The sequence below is a fragment of the Pholis gunnellus genome (genome assembly GCF_910591455.1).
Source record: "Pholis gunnellus genome assembly, chromosome: 20".
Taxonomy (NCBI): domain Eukaryota; kingdom Metazoa; phylum Chordata; class Actinopteri; order Perciformes; family Pholidae; genus Pholis; species Pholis gunnellus.
This window is the reverse complement of record NC_136547.1, coordinates 5,203,910-5,224,121: the sequence shown is the minus strand read 5'-3', so window position 1 is coordinate 5,224,121 and position 20,212 is coordinate 5,203,910. Positions and strand designations below refer to the sequence as shown.

Genomic DNA, 20,212 nt, shown 5'->3' with positions numbered 1-20,212 from the left:
CAAGACAGTGAGAGGGTCGCAACAGCAGGTTGAAAAAAGTTATAGCTTTAGCATATAAAAAAATACAAAAAGTAATTGTATAGTAGGTAAAAAAAAGTAAGGAAAAAAGTCATGAGAAAATTCATAGTATAGCATGTCGAAAAAAGTCATAAAAAAGTCCAATTACAATTGGGTTTATAATGTATAAAAGGTCATAGTTTAGAAAAAAGTCTTAGTATAGTGTGTTGAAAAAAGTCATAGTATAGTTAAAGTATGTCGAAAAGAGTAATGAAAAACTCAGAGTCTGGTGAAAAAAGTATTAGAAAAGTTCAGTATAGTTAGTATGTCGAAAAAATTCATATATTTGAGAAATGTCATAGAAAAGTGAATGTCGGGGTCTCTGCCACCTCAGCCTCTGTGTGTTGTTGTCCCCTTCATTACTCCCTGTGTCTCTCTCTCCCTCCCTCCCTCCCTCCCTCCCCTCCAACCCTTCTCCTCTCGGTGTGTGTGTTTCTGTGGATGTGGCGCTCTGGCTCTGCTTTAGCACAGTTGCAGTTGATCACACACTCTTTCTGCTCTGCTGACACACCTGCCAGCCTGCCATACTCAACAAGCATGCCGTTTAAAAGCACTGGTCCTCCAGTCAATCCTCTTCAGATTCGTACCACTATCAGTACGATGTAAGTGAAGTGAAGTGTTTCCTCGTGTGCTTTACCTGCTAATCAATCCTTGACTTTTTTTGCATCAGGACCAGACTCACCACGACACCCCACGTCATACCCGGCCCTCTGCCTGTTTCACTTGCTCTCCCACATCATTGGATGCATCATATTATGGTATGTTGAAAAAAGTTATTAAAAAGTCATAATATAGTATGTCGGAGATGTCATAAAAAAATCACATTATAGTATGTAAAAAAAGTCATAAATTCATGCTATAGTTTGTAGAAAAAAGTCGTAATATAGTATGTCGAAAGAAATCATAAAAAGTCCCAGTATGTCGAAAAAGTAATTAATCCAATAATGTCATTGTATTGTAAAAAATGAGTTTAGTATGTCGATAAGTCATCGTATAGAATTTTGAAAAAAGCCATGAAAAGTCATAGCATAGTATGTCACAACGTCATAAGTCATGGTATAGTATGTAGAGAAAAGTCAAAGACAAGTCACAGTATAGTATGTCATTAAAAGTCATAAAAAGTTGAGGTATAGTACATCATTAAAAATCATAATAGTATGTCGTAAAAGTCAAAGTATAGTATGTCAATAGTAAGTCATGAAAAGGCAAAGTACAGTCACTCATGGTCATAAGAAGGAAAAGTATAGTATGTTAAAAAATGTATAAAACGTCTGAGGATAGAATGTCAGAAGAAGTCATAATATAATGTCATAAAACATGGTACAGTATGTAAAAGTAATGCAGTAGTATGTAATAAAAAGTCTTACAAAAATCACAGTAATGTACGTCATAAATAGTTATAGTAGTTTTTCAAAAAAGCCGTAGTATAGTATGTTAGTCAAAGCTAGTATGAAATCACATTAAATACTTTTAATGGTAACAGGATTTTAGGACAATAATGTACATTTTTACCGGTAGCGCTATTGTTTTGGTGTGAGTCGCCCAGTTTTGGACATTTCGGCTGTAACGATGTCTATCTTCTCTCCAATACAAACACCTGGCAGGTGTATCACTGGAGGATGTGCAGTGTTGAATATATTCATATCAATAAAACTTAAGGCAACAGTGGAGGTGGGACATCACAAACTGCAGTAGTTCAATTTTTCTCAAAACTTCTTTATTCAAATAACCGGGGCACAGAAACCCAAAGTAGTGACATGGATTACAGCAAAATCTCCTCTACATTTAAATACAAAATGTAGTAGATAAATACTTTCAAACTAAGACTACAAAGACACATTTAGGTATTTTTGGACGGTAAGCAGCTACTGTCTAACGGAGAAAACAGTGACATTTTCATCAAAAACTGAAAAACTTTATAAACTGAATATTGAACTGTCTTTAAAATAACCGCTTTATCATGACGTTACCTGAAATGTGTCGTCAGACTGCAGACGTCTTAAATATAACATGCTTTTTATTTTGGAAATGTGTATTTAACTCCTGTTGTTCTGCAGGAAGTCGATAAGACTCTTGTTGTACTCCGCCACCTGTTGGGAGACGTTCTTGGCGACCGAGGCGTAGTCACTCTCCTGAGATTTAGAGGCGATGACTGATCCGGCAAGTTAAGGAAAAGAATCACTGCTGTGACTTTTACAGCGACAGGTGGCTTTTACAGCGACCAATCACATATCAGACCTGCGATGAGTTGTCGGCACTTTAACAAGATAACAAACATGGAGTAAAAAAATGAATACAAAGATAAGAGACGCAGATTTCAGAAGGATACACTCTTTCATTACGAAGTTGTTCTGCTCCAAGTGTTGCCATTTCCTCTCAAGGTTAGCCAGCTGAAACATAAAGCACAGAGACACCAACACATGCACAAAGTCAGTACGGAGCAGGATAACAGTAGAGGTACACACTTCTGTGACCATGACCTTTAACCCCGCATGTTCAAATAAGTACACAATTCTAGTGTCAAAATGCTAATTAGGTCATTATCTAACACTGTGTATGGACGGTGACTGCAGATGAATTTAACACCACAAAATAAGACAATGTAGAGATGAGGCGACGCGTCAGTGCTTATCACAGTTTTTCCTCAATGTGTCAGGTGCATTTGAATACACAAAAAAAAATGATCACATAAGGCGTATAATAAATTAAATCTTTATCATAACTCACGAAAACAATATGGCATGCACTTACTACACTTAAACATGTCTGTAGCTAGTTTGTGCTAGTCGTTGACGTCTTTCTAGGCAAAGTGTGAAATGCTCTGACCTGAGCGTGAGTCTCGTTTTCTTGCAGCGTCGTCTTCAGAGCTTCATATTTCTGGTTCATTTCCTCCAACAGCTGTCTGAAGGAATCCCGACGCTGACTCAGCGATATGCGGTCCTCCTGTAGTCTCTGCACCAGAGCAACATACACTTGGTTAGCCGACAGTTTAACAGAATCAGATAGTTGTGTTAAATTAATCAGCAGCATTTAAAGATCCGCACTGATAGCTGTAAATCGAAAAGCACATGTAGCACATAGCTGCATGCAGTGAACCGTTTTCTCTATTTCTGCTGCACTTGCTACCTTTTTCTTCTCCTCGGCTGTGTGCCTCAGGGCGTCCAGGTCTCGGTAGGTGACCAGCTCAGTCTCCATGGTTCTGACGCGCTCCTTCAGGGTGCTGAGCTCACCTGTGATCTTCCCCTCCAGCTGCTGCACCTTCTCCAGGTCCTGCTGCAGCCGCTGGGACTCTGGGTGGTGGTGGAGTGACAGTTTGTAAGAGAGCACAGGCTTCTTTGGCATGTTAGGTTCATTAAAGGGGGTATAACTTTACCCGGACAAAGTGTGTGTGTGTGTGTTACTTACCAGTTGTCAGTCCTCTGGCAGTGCTCTCTGATTGGACCACCTCCGTCTCCTTACTGACCAGCACCTCCTGCATGTTCCTCAGCTCACTGGCTGTCACTGTATCCACCTGATGCAGCCGCAACATGTTCTACAAACACACACACACACACACACATAGATGGACACACTTAGTCTTCTCTGTGTCTCCTCACTATCACCTACCCTCCTTTCCTTCCCTCCTCCACTTCTCCCCTTTCTTCCTCACTCTGCTGCAGTGCTCCAGGAGGGAGACGATGTTCTCCTGACTCTGTGTCATCTTGTCCTGCTCCTGAGCCCTGGACTCCTCGAATGACTCCTGGTACCCTGGAACACAGGAGGGAATGAATGTCTTACTATAATATAATAGATGTGATTCTATCTGGTCATGCAGACGTATTGATGCTCTTATGTCAGGATGGGTCATGATTTGAAAGGAAGCCGACTACGCCACCTGGTGGTAGTTTCCAAAACTGCAAAGTGTGTTTTTCCACATTATATGAATTCAATATAGAGAATATGTAACCTAGAATCGTAACCTCTCATTTCTTTGTTATGAGAGTACATCTTTATTATTGATGACTGTTTCTCAGAGACTATTATTATCTCCTAGGTTCTGCTGAATACACGAAAGCATCAATAGTCAAACCCACAGTAGTGACACATTCATCATATCAGGCACTGAGTAAATAATGCAGTGATTATTGATATTGTCACTATGAGCCATGTCTACTCAGGTTTGCTCATTTAAACTGTCAAATGTTCAACTTACGGTCAATTTCCTCCTGTCTCCTCTTCAGCTCTTTGTATTTCTGCTGAGTCTCCCCTTATGGACAGATTAAACAAAACTATTTTACATAGTTTAGCAAGCAATGATATCATTATTCAATATTATTATCAAATGCATACTTCATTTGGTAGCACTGTCATATACTTTGTGTGTACGAGTTTGGCAAAGAAACAATGAAATGAATCTACAGCAGTTTCACAGCGACACACTTAATGATGCCAGAGCCTCAAATGTAAATATTTGCTGGTATGTCTTTATCTTTGTGTTTTGGACTGTTGGTCGGACAGAATACGTCAGTTCAAAGACGTCGTCTGTGGCTTTGTGATCTGCATGTTTCTCTAAATCATACCAAGCAATTAATTAAGAGAATAATCGGCAGATTAATGGTTAATACAAATGATAGTTAGTGTCAGCCTTCAAAAAGAAAAAGAGATTGACAATGAACACCTGGTTTATAAAAATTATTCTATAAGATAACAGATGTGAAACGTATTTTAGAGGGAATTTAAAAAGCATGTATTAGGGAGAAATGGAAAGCTGCGATCCAGTGTTACCCTGAGCTTCCTCTGAGTCCTGCTCCAGCTGCCGGATCTCCTCTGTGATTTGTCCCATCCTGTCCCTGATCTCTGTAAGCCTGGACACACACACACACACACACATACACACACACACACATACACACACACACACACACACACACACACACACACACACACACACACACACACACACACACACACACACACACACACACACACACACACACACACACACACACACACACACACACACACACACACACACGCTCGCTATCTTAATGAGTTGATCAGGTTTCATGAATATGAAACTCTTTGTTTTCGGAAGGTTTTTCTACCGCTCACTTCCAAGTGGATCATTTTATGAGAGCAGACTACTAACACCACCACACGTGGTTTGATAACTACAAAAGATGCTGCAAAATTGACTTTCCAACATCATTGGACTTGACTTAATCCAAGTAAGTTATAGAACAGGAACTCAGAGTTTCACTTCTAATTTAAGTAAGTCATTTTAAAAGAAAATGAAAGCCAACAAAGCAAAACACAGAGTTTTGGTGCGACACCAATGGTACATACTGTCTCTCCATGCTGGCGATTTCCTGGTTGTCTTCCTTCACCTGGAAAACAGAACTGTAGCTTAAATGGTTTCTCTACAAACCCAAACTCTGCCTGTATCAAGACAACCTCTACTGAAATAGTTCATATGATCTCAAATCTGTCTGGTTTCTGCAGCTTTTAACCTCATCAAAGAGGCAAGATTAAATGAAGACGTTTTGTCAAACAATATTATTATATATATATATATATATATATATATACATATATATATATAATATATATTGTTTTTTTTATGAATGCAGCTTATATCAGTTTAATAAAACATTGCTGCTGCCTTTGAAGCATTGTTGCAGCTAGTTGAAGCTAACCTGTTTGAATATCTGCTCTCTCTCCTCCTGTGGGGAGCCCAGGCTCTTGTGCTCAGCCTCCAGGGCGTCACGCTTCGCCTTCAGCGCTGACAGAGTCTCATGAAGACGAACCACTTCCTGCTTTACGTGCGAGTGGGACAGCTCCTGCACAGAGGACAATGTAAGGTTGGATTATTCACTCCTGCTACTGCTGATGGTAAGTGGTTAAGTGGACTGCGTCTACACAGCAGACAAAGTGCTTTACAACTTGTCTCTCTTCCACTCATTCACACAAACATTCATACATCGATGACCAGTCATCGTCGAGATAAATAACACTAGTAGCACTTCATCAAATAAAAAATGATCATCAAGGCCACTGTTCTTTTAAAATATTACTGCTGCTGGAAAAGGCAACATTCCAATTGGTGTCAGTAAACAGTAAGCACCTGAATAAAATAAGGATGAAGTCTCAGATAAATCACAGACTATTCCTTTAATTGTGAATTCAAGCGGTCAATGTAGTCCTCAAAACTATTTGTTAAAGTATATAAATATCATAGAATGGTCTCATTTGGATCCCACCCAACGTCTATACCGTGGTTACGCCGTAGAGCACTCAGCAGTGGGATGTCACTGAAAAGCTACTGGCATTTACTTCACATGTGCATTTTCCTACTTCTCCTCCCTCCTCAGGGTAAAGTCTGAGCAGTGTGAAGCATCTAGTGGTGAGGTTGCAGACTGCAATCAACTGAATCGAGACAGAGCCCATTTAAAGTTACCATCAGGAACGTTTAAGTGGTTATGAAACAGTCTCAATTCAATACTGAGGCCTCTACATGACCTCCATAAATCAATAAGACCATCAGCGCTTTAAGGCACAGAAAAATGCCTCAGAGCTGCTGTGTGATGGGATGCACTACCGACAGGGTAAAGAACCCAGAACTATGTTTCTATAAGCTGCCAAACAGAAACCCTGAGCCTTAAGAAAAGAAAAGTGAGGCATCAGCAGGAAGACAACTGTGGATCCTGGCCCTCAGTATGCAGACCTACAGTGCAGCAAACATTCTGTCCAAATGTCAGTTTGAGGCTAACTATGAATCTGTAAATTAAGCTAAAACCTTTGACAGCGTGCAACTTGTGTTAAAATGTCACTGTGCATAAATCAGAAAGCTAAGCAGTATTATGTTCGCAAGGGCCTAAACTAACTACAGCAACTTGCTCACACATAGCTAACATCAGCTGGCTAACAGATAACTTCCATCATCATTTCAGTTTTTAACTGCAGCCCTGTTAGACTTGAGGTGATAAAATAATCCGTTGACATGTTGAAATTGAACACGTTTAGCTAGCTACGGGCATTTTGTTAGCGTTCCAGACCGTGGTTGCATACTGTTCACCCTCCCTGCGGTGGCCTTCAGGTAATGTAAACATGTGAAAGGCCCTCTCTAGAGCCAGTGTCTATGTAGATATGAAGGGCTCATTCTAAGGCAACGGATCCTTAAAGGAAGGCCTATGACCTTAAAATGCCTCTCTTTTGTCCAGCCTGCCATAACTGTATGTGATCTAAACTAAACCTAGCTGGAGAATCTCTATTGTACCACACCTCTGACCTGATGTACAGTGAATATGTTAATAGTTAATTATTATTTGTTAATCCGTCCCTCTGGGTCCAGGTCATGTTTAAGGATTCATTAATGACATCATTAGGAATGATAGTGAGATACTGTCACCTGTGCAACAGGTGTTGAATTGCATTCTTCGTGGTATTAAATATACATTATTAAATGTCTTAAATTCATTCAGCCTGCCTTGATCATCCCCCATCTGTATAATCCTACTCACAGCGTCGTAGTCCTCCTTCCTGGTTGTCAGAATGTCCAGCTCCTCCTGGAGAACAGCTAGCTCCTACAAAGAAAAAAGGAGGCAAGGAGAAGATGAAGGACATTAGGTACATCTATTTCACGTGGTGGAAAAAATGACACCAGTGTTAAACTACAGCATGAGGAATGTTAACCAATCATCACTGCAGCACCATGGAAACAGTCCGCTCCTTAAAGAATAACGCGTCTACCACCACAAGCGCTTTGGTGCATCAAACCAACCCGACGATGGCAGAACCGTGCAAACATTACACTGATACTTCGTGTATATGAGGAGAAGACAATATTACGCCAAAACTACATTCAAACCTGTAGCAGCTCCTCATTGGCTGTTGTCATGGTGAAGTACTTCTCTTGCTTTGCGGCCGGCATTGACTGGACGACCTCGTCAGCGACGCGCCTTTCCCTCCGGATCTCGTCTTCGATCGCCCGGATAGCCTCCTCTCTCCTGCATAACAAACAGGGTGGAAGAGTTTTTTGTTCGTTTTTAACTTTATTTAGACAATAGCATTGATGAGATAAAGAAAGGATGCAGAGAAGAAAGGGAGGGAGAGATGCCAGATGGACGGTAAATGTATATTTAGTATATCACTGCTTCCTTTCTGTTGACATTTCCTTCTCCTTTACCTTCACTTCCTTTCCTTAAACCCCTCTTACTTTCTTTCAAAGTACACTCCTATCTTCTCTCCTCCCCTTACAAATGTCCTTTATTTTCCTTTATTGTGATAACTTTTACATTTAGTTAATACTTTAATTGTCAATAGCCATGAATCCTATTCATTAATTTGCTGTATTATCTAATTATTTAGATGTCCAACAAGGCTTAAATATACCTTTGACCAAAGTAAGAAAGGAGGCGTGACTTCATCAAACAGAAACGATGCGTGTCAGCATACACGTTTTACAACAGGGAACAAAGTTCATTTGTTGTGCTGGCTGCATCGCAGCGACAGGTCCATCTACCTGCCCCTGGAAGAACAGGTAAGTGTCTTTTGTTGTTATTCAGTAAAATAAAATAGTGACAGAAAACACTTGGAGCCTGGGACGACAAATAATACGTTAAAGAACCAACAGTAAGGACAGCGATGGGCGTTTCACTGCATGCAGGTTAAAGGTTATTCAGCTGACAAAGGTGTGCTTGTTCTTCGCTGAATTTCTGTTTCAAGAAGTTCAAAAAGGTATCAGGAAAATAAGAGACTCCAGTCGACTTAATTGAGTTCTTTTAATCTTTTTAGAAGGACATAACGCAGTCATCAGAGATTATACAGATACTGTACTCTGATCTCAAGTTTTACGCTCAAACACGTAAGCACATTTGTAACGCCAATATATGTTTTATATGTGCTAATGAAAACCTCATGTCTGGGTCATAGTTTGATTCAGGTGTTGACACCGTTCTGTGCAACATCCGGTCTCGGTTATCCTGTCAGCTCCAGGAGACCCTGTACACAGCTAGTTCAAATTCAGCCAGTGCAAACCCCAGAAGCAGGGGGGTCTGATCCCAGGGGGCCGCCCTGACTCCCCCCGCCTGATCAGAAAATGTTGTGTTGTTGTTGTTACACAGATTAGACACAGCTGCCCGCTATGTGGCTACTGGTGCTGATATTTGGGCTGACTGAATCCGCTTTCCTGTGGCTGTTGACTCGGTCTCTCACTCCCAGAGACGCCGAGGGCCGACTACTCTCCTCTGGGTCACCTAGAGCTGAACTCACCTAGAGCTGAACTCACCTAGAGCTGAACACACCTAGAGCTGATCTCACCTAGAGCTGAACTTACCTAGAGCTGATCTCACCTAGAGCTGAACTCACCTAGAGCTGAACTCACCTAGAGCTGAACTCACCTAGAGCTGATCTCACCTAGAGCTGAACTCACCTAGAGCTGAACTCACCTAGAGCTGAACTTACCTAGAGCTGATCTCACCTAGAGCTGAACTCACCTAGAGCTGAACTCACCTAGAGCTGAACTCACCTAGAGCTGATCTCACCTAGAGCTGAACTCACCTAGAGCTGAACTCACCTAGAGCTGAACTCACCTAGAGCTGATCTCACCTAGAGCTGAACTCACCTAGAGCTGATCTCACCTAGAGCTGAACTCACCTAGAGCTGAACTCACCTAGAACTCACCTAGAGCCGATCTCACCTAGAGCTGATTTCACCTAGAACTCACCTAGAGCTGATCTCACCTAGAACTCACCTAGAGCTGATCTCACCTAGAGCTGATCTCACCTAGAACTCACCTAGAGCTGATCTCAAAGTGATCATGTAGGCAAACTCAACGTCTGTAATGAAAGGAAGGTTGGTTTTAATGATTACAGGCTGCTGGTCAGAGCTATGATTGTTTGGGCAAACAGACTAAAGCTCGCTCAGCATCCCAGGTAAAACAGAGGAGACTATTCATAAACGTATTGATTACCCAGAGTGCTTTCTGTTATTTCAGGGTGGGATAATGGACGGGTGGCGGCAACCTCTTCTACTGCTGTGGTTGACTTCAGTGGTAGCAGCGACTATACTGGGAAGTCATGCTAAGGTTGTGGAAGAGGACGCACTGGTAGGACATCTTCTATTTTATTTTTGTTAAGCTAGCACTGGAAATACATGTTTTTGTTGAAACTCAGCCAGAGCGATGATGGTTCATCTGTTGTAATAACTGTCCATCAGCAGGTAAAGAACTTGACCGACAAGCTTCTGCGAGTCATTCCTCACAGTTGCAACGGTTCCTCTGTTACTAAACTGGTGGTTGAGGGGAGCCTGATTACTCTGAATGAGACCGACAGACTAGCCCTGGCTAGCTATCCCAGACTGGTAGAACTCCACCTGGATGGTAACCTGGTGACCAGTATACCAGCCAAGTACTTCTCTGTGGTACCAGACGTCAGAGTATTGTCTCTGTCCAGGAACAAAATCAGCAGGTAAATAAAGATTTCCATTCTACATACTTATTTGAACACGTTTTGAACACACTGTAAAGGTTGTACTGCTCCAGACGTTTGAAAATCAGGCTGAATGTTTGTTACTGATTAGGTGACTGCATCACTGGTACAAGTATGACTGTGACAGCATTTGTACTTCCACTGCCACTATAACTACTGCATTTACAACTGATGCTTCTACTGGGTGTTACTGCAGCCTGGACCCAGAGTCTTTCTCTGGCCTAGACGTCCTGAGCGAACTGGACCTGTCCCACAACCTGCTGACAAGTCTCCATACACAGCTATTCAGACGGCTGACTAATCTGCAGGTAAACCCCTTTGGGATATTCTGGGGCCAAGCATTTGCCTCTTTCCAAGTTATTATTAGTCCATTAACCTAACCCGGCCTGGTCTCATTAGGTGCTGAAACTACAAGGTAACCCCTGGAACTGCTCCTGTCCACTGCTGAGCAGCATTGCAGAGGTCAAAGCAGCCGGACTTACCGTTGGTAAACATGTCCTTTCTGCAATTTTAAGGTTTCAGTATTATAGCTCAGCCCCTCTAGTTCAGATGGCATACTTATATTTAGGATCTGATCTGAGAACATTGATCTCAACGCCTTAAAATAACCTCCGTCAGTGTTTTCCAACTTGATTTTCTGTATAAGAGACGACGGTTCAGATAATACATGTACTACAATCATCTTAGAAGGCGGAACAAGACTTCCATATTGTACCTCGTGCTGCTGCAGCCTTTATGTTAATCCGACGGCATTCAAATCAGACTTTTGCTGTTTAGACTGTTACGGAAATGTTAGTGGGTCCAAACTAGTGATACACACCTTTTCAACTAGTGCATGCTTAGTGCATACATGCAGCTTTCTTTAAACGCAGCTTAACCCTCTAAAAATCGGCGATAGACTACTTTCCCATTGCCAGTAGACGAGTAACCTTTCTGGGTTTTTTCTGGTGTTTGATGTTCTGCGTCACGAACGCGCCGGACAAAAACAGGGTTGGTAAACAGTAGAAAGTATTATGGAAGCCAGTGAAAATGTTCCAATGTTGTGGCTCAGATGACGACGAGTTGCAGAAGTCAGAAAACATTTCTGCAGGAAAAATGATGAAAACAATAGCGTGTCATGCTTCCATCGTTTGAAGATGGAGCCGATAAATACCTGTGACTACTGCAGTCATTTGTCCCAGGAATAAATGCAAACGTTAACCTTTCTAACTATAGACAAAAGCCAGATGTTAGTTGTTTTTTGTCCAGTGGGAAAGAGGCCATTGTTACGTTTACATCAAAGTGACCAGGGTGCTTATTCAAACGAATGAATCAAAATCGCTGACCGATCAATGCAAAGGGCTGCATGTTTGAAAGGGGCTTAAGTGAATGTTCATTTATGACATTACTCTTATGTGTGTGGCTCTACAGGAGGGAAACAAATCACCTGCGCTTCCCCAGAAAATCAGGCTGGAAGAGATCTTTTGCAGGCTGCAGCGATGTGTTACCCATCACCACCATCCCTCTTCACTACAGACCCACAGAAACCTGCCAACTCTCAAAATTCTTCAAGCCAGAAACTCAACATCAATAAAGGTACGACTGAGAGAGAGATGTGGGTTATTTGACCTATTTTCCTATTCTTTAACTTCTCCTCTGTGTGGCTGTACATAACAAGCTTAACAGACTGGTCTCCCCTCCCTGTCTCCATCATGCAAACCTAACTAGACCCGACGCCTGTGCTCGGCAACACGTGGAAGTTCGCGGGATGTGTTGCAGCCCTGGCGATGTGCACCTCCCTGCTCATTGTTTGTGCCATAAAGGGGCCTTCCTTGTACAAGCTCTTCCACAACTACCGTCATCGGCGGCTGCGCCAAGAGGAGGACGTTGTGTCAACAGTCTTCTCAGAGACAGGGAGACACGTGAACCATCAGACATTCACCTTCAAACAAGAGAATGGGCAGATAGAGGAGGAGGAGGAGGATGGGTATTTTGAGGACCCATACATCAAGAGCGAAGAGTGACATGCAGGAGGGGAGACATCAGCAGCTGGTGAACCAGTGACAAGACGAGGAGGCAATCATCACAAAAAGGAAAATCTGGCACTTGTCTACTCAAAAAAAAAAAAAAGATTGTTCTAGAAGAATAGTTCTTCCAGATGGAATATGTTCAGTGTACAAGGTGGATAATTTGACATCTAAATAAGATCATTTAACTATGTATTATCATTCTAGGGGTCAATAAAACCTTGTCCTGGCTCTGTGGCTCGTACTGTAAGAGTGTTGAACCGTTTCTACTACAACTATAACATCTGAGCTGTTGCTGAACTAAAGCTTTGTATATACCGTCGCTTGGCTCTATAGCATGAGCTTCAGCGGAGCTCAGAGCATGAACGGAGGCCTTTATATTCTGTGTGCGGCATTATTCTCTGAAACGCCAGAGGGCTTACAAACAAAGTGAACTGTGAGGAATCATAAAGACATCGAGTGTAACTCATAGATGTGCCCAGAGACTGTAGGTGGAACCGGCAAAAAAACATAAACTAACCTCCACAGTGACGAGGAGGGATTGTAATCATCTGTAAACTCATATTACCTGTGTACAAGTCCTGTAAAGAAACAAATCAACTATTAAAAGCATTAGAACGAAACAAAGCCTGAATATCCTGTAGACTGTTTGATTTGGCTGCAAAATATTTACTCAGAAGTTTTTTAAGACCTCCTGTTTCTAAAGCATTTAAAAAACAATTGTCTTTCTTTGTGTAATCCCTCGACGTGTAAATAGTGCTTTTATCGGGTAACTACTGTAAAAATTCCACTTGCATACCCTACGCGCCCCACGCGCCGGCCGTGTTTACGTCCTTTTCTGGTGCGCACGCCTTCACTAAGGCAACTGCACACCAAGCTTAACAGGCCCCTATTGCCGGCTGACAAATACATGTAACATGTAAGGCCCACTCGCCATACTTTGACTAACATAAAGCACAGATGTGGGGCTTTGCATGGCACTAGTTTGAAGAGCGAGTTTTACTCCAAGATGCAAGCAAAGATGTTACTCCGGTCACGAGGAGCTTGCTACTTGCCGTCTCTGAACTGCACAGATTTCTCTCTCTTTTAGACAAAGGAACTACTCCTGTACTCTCCCTTGTAAGTCTGTACTAGGTTGAAGTGTTGTTTGACTCAAGGTATCACTCACCTGGTGCTTATACTTTCATTTTTAGCTCCTGGGCCTAACGCTAGCTACCACGCTTTCCTCTGCTTCAGTCGGTTTGTGCAATGTGACGTCATTTTGAAGCTACTCGTCATCTTTACAGCTGCACTCAAAACCAATTAAAGATTACCAATTAAGATGGTTGATTTGTGCAACATTTTGTAGACGAAATCGTTGTCCAACTGTAAACTGCAGCTAACATTACCGAAACACATGACCACGATATCCAAACAATAAATACATCTCCTCAATTGATCATTGATGACACCAATTGATAAAGCATGAAAAGATAACTCAATACAAAAAGCTTTTTAAGCTTTCCTCTATTACCATTTCAATCTAAAGAATATTGACATTTTTCCAAAAGAGAATACTCTGCAATGACCATAGTTTAAACATCTACCAAATACTTACTCTCTCCTCTCAGTGAAGATGCTATCAATGCTCTCGGCCTCGCTGTCATTGTGGGCCTTCAACTGGGAGGGTAGAGAGGAAGGAAAAGGAGAGGCATGAACGGGCATCTTCATTATATTTAAAACAGTCTGACCAGCCAACTTTATCTCACCTAAGACTGGACTTCTCATTGAGCAGGAGGTGTCAGAATAGTTACCACATTGCTTACATGGTATACTTACAATGTTGTAGTCATTGATCATTTCCTCCATCTCTGTGTTGGTGTTGAGCTTGTCCACCAGCTGGAAACACAAATAGAACACGTTCAAACAATTAAGCTGCATATCAGTGGGATTCGTCGAAATAGAGCGAGCGCAGTCAATCGTAAACCTTTCAAGACTTTTTAGACACCTTGTATTATACCAGAAGATTGAAGTACACAGCTGATATTCAGGTTTTATTGATCGAAACTCACTGACTATAAATAACCATTTAGCATCCTTTACCTGCTGCGCCGGGTGGGGGTTCTTTCCTGCACGTCATTTGTTTGAGCCCATTCTATTGGTGTTTGCATTGTATATATATATATATATATATATATATACACACACACACAGTATACACTCACTATACAGAACTTTAGCTCAATACATAAAGTGTAAGAATATTTGTTCTGATGTTTTTATTACACACACAGGTTGCTTGTCATATCCAGGATGTAGGAGGTGAGGATTGTTTGAGTGTCTACTCATTAAAGATCATTATAGACTCTGGCTAAAGCTTTATTACTTTACAGCCATTTACCATGTTGTAGTCAGCAAGCTGGCCCTGAAGATCCTTAATCTCTGCAGCCACGCCTTCGGCTCTAAGGGGGAAAACAACAACTGTTAGTTTGTATTTTTTGTTTCATGCTGTAATGCGATTGTTCATTATTTTATTAATTAATACTATGATATCCTATATTCAAGAGCCCTCATATTCATATGCAATTAGGTAATAATGAGGACTGTAACCTCTACTGAGGTTTCTGATTGACGCTTCGAATGGTCGCTGAGTGTTTCTTCATATATTTATGAATATTTGAAGGCTGTGGAATGCAGTATATCTGAATAAAACACCAGACCATAGTCAGTTCATTTATTACAGCGTAAGCAGAAACGCCACTCACCTCTTCTCATAGGAGAGATAAACAGAATTCTCCTGGTTGTAGTTGTCAATCTCTTTGTGCAGCTTACTGGTTTCTGCGGTTAACTCGTTGATCTTACTCCTAACAGCACAACAAGAAGAAAAGATGTTCACCTTGAAATGGTCAAATTGACCAGTGTGTACCGACAGGGTGTTTAAGGAATACACAGCATAGTGTAAGGCAATACCATCAGGGCTGCATAATTCAGATGGTGATGGTAGAACTAACAGTAGCATGTGTTACCTAAGAAGGCCCAAGTAGTAGGACTTATCCAGAATCTGTCTCTGAGGTCCTTGTGGGGTGGAAGAAGGAAGGAGGTGGTGAAGAGAAAGAGAGGTGAGACTTAACATCTGTTGGCTCAAAGTGGCTCACAGTGACATAAAACCATAAAAATATGTCTATCTTTTAAAAACAAAAGTGCCAGCTGACGTCACTTCAGACTAACCTTTCATGCCAGTCTTCATGCCACTGAGCCCCTGTTGGGTCACAGGCCTGTCAGTCACTTTGATCTGCGCTGAGAGGACTCCAGGGGTGGCGATGGGGATTCCGCCCCTCATGCCAGGATGACCGCTTGTACCTGGAACCATCTGGATGGAGGATTAGAGAATGAAACTCCATGAGACTGGGTTTTTACTTGCTCATTTGAAGAGAGCTATAGTGTTAAAAGTTACAGCTGGTTACCAACACTGCATTATTGTTTGATGGTTAACTTTGCTAACAGGTAAACAAAAGCTACGAGAATTTAGTTGTGCCAGAAAAAGTGCTGAACCCAGTGTCTCCTTGTTCAGTCAGAGCAAAGAGCTTCCAACTTTCCAGGCATCCAAGTCAGCCATGAGCCATGAGCCATGAGATGCTGGTTCCACGTTTCCCCACCATGACAGACATTGAGAAATGAAAGAAAGTGACCATGTAATCACTAGATACTGTTGAATAACTTTACATGCTACAGAGTGAGGTCAAACAGAGACGAGAGGGGAAAAGAGATAATTCAGCTGCTCGTTTACAGCGTGCAAAGGTTAATGTGTTCCTCTCCACTACACATACAAACTGTATGGAACTCCATCCTTATGAGTTTCTAGGTAATGATTTAAAACTGAAAAAAGTTTGACGAAACAACTTTTTTTAAAAATGTGTTTTACAAAATATAAAATTAAGTTCTCTTAATTTGGATCCACCTTACTGAGAAACTATCTGTGGACAAGCACAATCTAAGATTTACAAATGTCCATCAGAGGCCAGGGCACTGAGTGATACTTTGGGCCTTTCGTACCTCTGCTAGTCTAGTTAGTCTGGTGCTGTGACTGTAGAAAAGTACTTGATATACTCACAGGAAGAGTACTTGTATCTCAAAGCTAGAATGCATGGAAGCTGTAGTTGACTTACCCCAGTTGCGACACGGATAGCTGTAGGAGGAGGTCGGACGGCGGTTGGGGGTCGGACGGCGCCAGGCAGCACAGATCCACTGCGGCTCAATGGGCGGCCAATGCCGGAGGGAGGCCGCTGACTCGCCATGATGCCTAAAGCCAGTATACATGTAAACATAGACAGTTAACATTACCAATAACAAGTAACAATTCAAATGGGTGTTGCTGATTGGGTGGAAGGAAATCCATACAGCCTGTGCTGCTACAGCAAAGTCACTGTTAGTAATGTTTGCACATGGAACAAATACATCTTCTCTTTGCATCTGAGGAGACTCCTCTACTTTTATGTGCGAGACCATTTTTCTGATATGGGACTGTCGATTTTGGCAACACTCACCTGACACTATGTGGGAAGTTTTGAGGCTTGTGAACCAAAATCAGTCACAAAATTGCACCAGTGATGCAAAATCAGAGGAGCTATAAGACAGGCTTTGTGTGGTCTGTCAATGTGATCCTATGAAGGATGTGAGTTTGCTTTTCTGTTAAAGTGTGTAACGTTGCTTTGTGCTTCACGTTGCTGCTGGTTAGCTTAAACACACATGTTAAAGGACGAACGCTTACAATAAAAGCCAAGATGCAGATACAAATAATATCAGATCGCTTGGTGACCATGCAATTTCAAATATTAAGAAAACGTTGGCCTAGAAGTGACGTTAGTTAAATGTTTGTTATGACTGTATAGTGTAACGTTATTGACTTTATTGATTGGCGTTAGCGTTAGCTATGTAACGTTACAGAAAGGTTAACGTTATCTGTACGACGTATTGTAACGTGCACTAGAGCTAAACTCTAGTTTACTCTTTGTTTAGTCAACGCTACATCTCCATTAGTCGGAGCTGAAATAACTTCAGCGTTAGCGCGTTACCTCGGAGTAGCACGACTAGCTAGCAATGGTTTCGTACCTTAAACTCCTTCTTGGTCGTTTTCTTTGACAATAGATGTTTCTAAAATTCCAACCGGAAAAAGGCTGTTTTGTTTGCAAGTTCACTTGTCAGAAAAGTAGAGAAAAAGTCAATTAACGTTAACAGTTAAAACGTTAGCTAGAAAGTCAGCAACCCGAGATGATGTTGCCGTTACCCTAGTAACTGTCTTCTTCTCCTGGAGTTAAGCAGGCTAGTAGCTCACTTAGTTTAAAAGTGTGCTGCTGCCCCGCTCCGTCCAACAGTGGAATTACAGGCAGACCACATGCCGGGTTTGCGGAGTTCTTCATCTGGAATGACTGCAGTCTCCATAGTTTGAGACTATTCTGGTATGTACATTATGATTGTATAACATCCGTGTATAATAAACTGTAACTGGCAATGCATCAAATGTGTGTAAATCAATCATTTGGGCAATATAATAATGTCAGGAGGAGCAATAATAGTGTTCTAAAACTAGAAAGTGGCAGTCGTTGCGTTTAGGATCCAATATAGCCTTGTCTAGTCGAAAAAAAGCTAGATCCTGGGTGTAAAGTGTTGTATATTAAAACCAAACAGCTCATAAAAAACCTGAGCTTATCTGAGTTGATTACTAACGGAACGCACTCCGTCACGGAGTGGGAGGTGCAGGGGCCGGTATGAATTTGCGCCGAATTGTCTCTGTCACATAATTGTAAACTCACACAGGTGTTTTCTATGAGCTGGTTCTTAGGCAGACAGTGGTTGATTAAGCACACTCTCCCCCTTTCATTTCACTAAACCTATTAAAGAACAATGCAGAGCTTTTAGAGCTTGGTTAAAAGATAAGCCTGGCTTAACATACTGAAACAAGTAATCAATATAACATAGTATCTTACTGACGAACTCAGTGTGTACTGCATACTGCGTTCGTTAGTATGTACTGTGCCGTTTCTATGAGATGCTTTGCTTAGTTAGACTAGAGCTCGTTCTGGGGCCTGGCTCTCAGTATTGCTGCCTGTTCGGAGCAGCTGGCCATTCGTAGCGGTTCCGATCGCTTGATCCCGGAGTGGTAGTGCAGTATCGTCAAATCCCGCTCATCGCTCGTCGACTCGAGGGAAGGGAAGACATTATCCAGCATCCAGCAGCAAAGCGGAATAGCCCGCTGCAGACGACGCTGTCGACTCAGTCCACCGAGCCCTCAAAGTGTATTCATATGGAACGTGCACCAAGTTCCACACGGCACTCCCTTGGGTCCACAGCAATACACCCATATTAGTGTTGAGTAGATCAGAACAGTTCTTGAGATCTCTAACACACACACACACACACACACACACACACACACACACACACACACACACACACACACACACACACACACACACACACACACACACACACACACACACACACACACACACACACACACACACACACTAACTTGAGGCAGAATTTCAAACAACATACTCGTCACGTGAAGCCTGACGAAGCGTTTCCTCTGATCGAATGACTTCACGTGAGGACTTTAGGTTGGCAGCACACAAAAAGCAGGTTTTTTTCAAAGAGTATCAACATATTGGAGTTCTTAAAATGTTTCTCAAGAGCAGAAATAATGTACATTTATGTTACAATGCAGAAAAAAAAAATCTATTACATTCTTCTTCGGACAAATTGTCCTTTTCAGCTTAAAGAAGGAATTTGCTTTTCACATTCGTTCATTTTATTGTGAAAAGTGTTACGCCCGGTCTAGGGGAACCTGGACGCAACACAGTATAAGGACTTCCTCTCTCTCTCCCACTCCCAAGAACGACCAGTTATCCCAATGTTCAGTCCATGATATTTATTAGTGACGCCATTGGTCATACGTCAGGGTGAGCCTGGCCCAAAATAATAAACAAAACAAGCTTCGTTAATCAACTATCTAACCTACCCAAACTGAACAAAAGAAAAGACAGGCAGCTTCCCTAACTCCCTACCCAAAACAGGAGAAAACAGAGTAAACAAAAGAGCGGCTCACCCCTACCACTACAGGGACTGTTTATAGAATGTACTAGGGCGGTCGCCCCGATCTGTATCCGATGCAGCACGGTCCGTTTGGAAGTCGGAGAGAAGAGAGAGAGACGGCCGGCCTCCACAGGTGCCTTCTTATGTCCCGCCTCATGAGTCCCCCGTCCAATCACCGGTCACCTACAGGATACACAGAAAACTGTGACACTACACAGCCCCAACCTCAGGCAGGGAGGCACACAGCATATAAAATCCTATATTATGACTCGCAGTCATAACAAAAGTGAAATAATAATTTGCCTTTTGAACAAAACTCAAGTTAAAATCTGGTTGGCCAGCTCTCTATTAATACAGGCGATGACAGAACTCTCTTTTTTCCTTTATTTCCTTTCATTTATTTCATTGTATTTATTTTTATTCTATTATATCCATAATTGTTGAGGTAACACTACAGGTACATTGGTTAATGTGTTTGGGTTGGAGAGGGGAGGCTGCTCATGTTTATGTGACATGAAAACCTCCTGAATATAAGTTAAAACAAGTGTAATTGTACAAAAATCAAGGCATCCTGAGCCAAATAACAAAAAGTGGTAGCAGTCAAAGTCTATT

The 20,212-nt window shown here is 41.9% G+C and overlaps 2 protein-coding genes across 2 annotated transcripts; one reads left to right on the top strand and one right to left on the bottom strand.

Moving 5' to 3' along the window:
• Positions 1 to 1,915: 1,915 nt before the first annotated feature.
• On the bottom strand, positions 1,916 to 16,807 carry ift74 (intraflagellar transport 74). The gene is made up of 19 exons (XM_079181320.1): positions 16,675 to 16,807; positions 15,737 to 15,878; positions 15,535 to 15,583; positions 15,274 to 15,372; positions 14,910 to 14,970; positions 14,348 to 14,407; positions 14,127 to 14,188; positions 7,904 to 8,042; positions 7,557 to 7,619; positions 5,733 to 5,876; positions 5,383 to 5,423; positions 4,822 to 4,901; positions 4,250 to 4,303; positions 3,707 to 3,804; positions 3,463 to 3,589; positions 3,184 to 3,347; positions 2,884 to 3,009; positions 2,387 to 2,447; positions 1,916 to 2,209 (listed from the first exon to the last, which is right to left on the bottom strand). Exons 1-19 carry the CDS (start codon positions 16,801 to 16,803, stop codon positions 2,094 to 2,096), a joined length of 1,815 nt encoding a protein of 604 aa, XP_079037446.1. The 5' UTR covers positions 16,804 to 16,807; the 3' UTR covers positions 1,916 to 2,093.
• Positions 8,515 to 12,670, top strand: LOC306712180 (leucine-rich repeat-containing protein 19-like). Its single transcript, XM_079181321.1, has 7 exons — positions 8,515 to 8,575; positions 10,031 to 10,141; positions 10,252 to 10,502; positions 10,720 to 10,831; positions 10,923 to 11,010; positions 11,934 to 12,098; positions 12,231 to 12,670. Exons 2-7 carry the CDS (start codon positions 10,040 to 10,042, stop codon positions 12,524 to 12,526), a joined length of 1,014 nt encoding a protein of 337 aa, XP_079037447.1. The 5' UTR covers positions 8,515 to 8,575; positions 10,031 to 10,039; the 3' UTR covers positions 12,527 to 12,670.
• Positions 16,808 to 20,212: the final 3,405 nt, after the last annotated feature.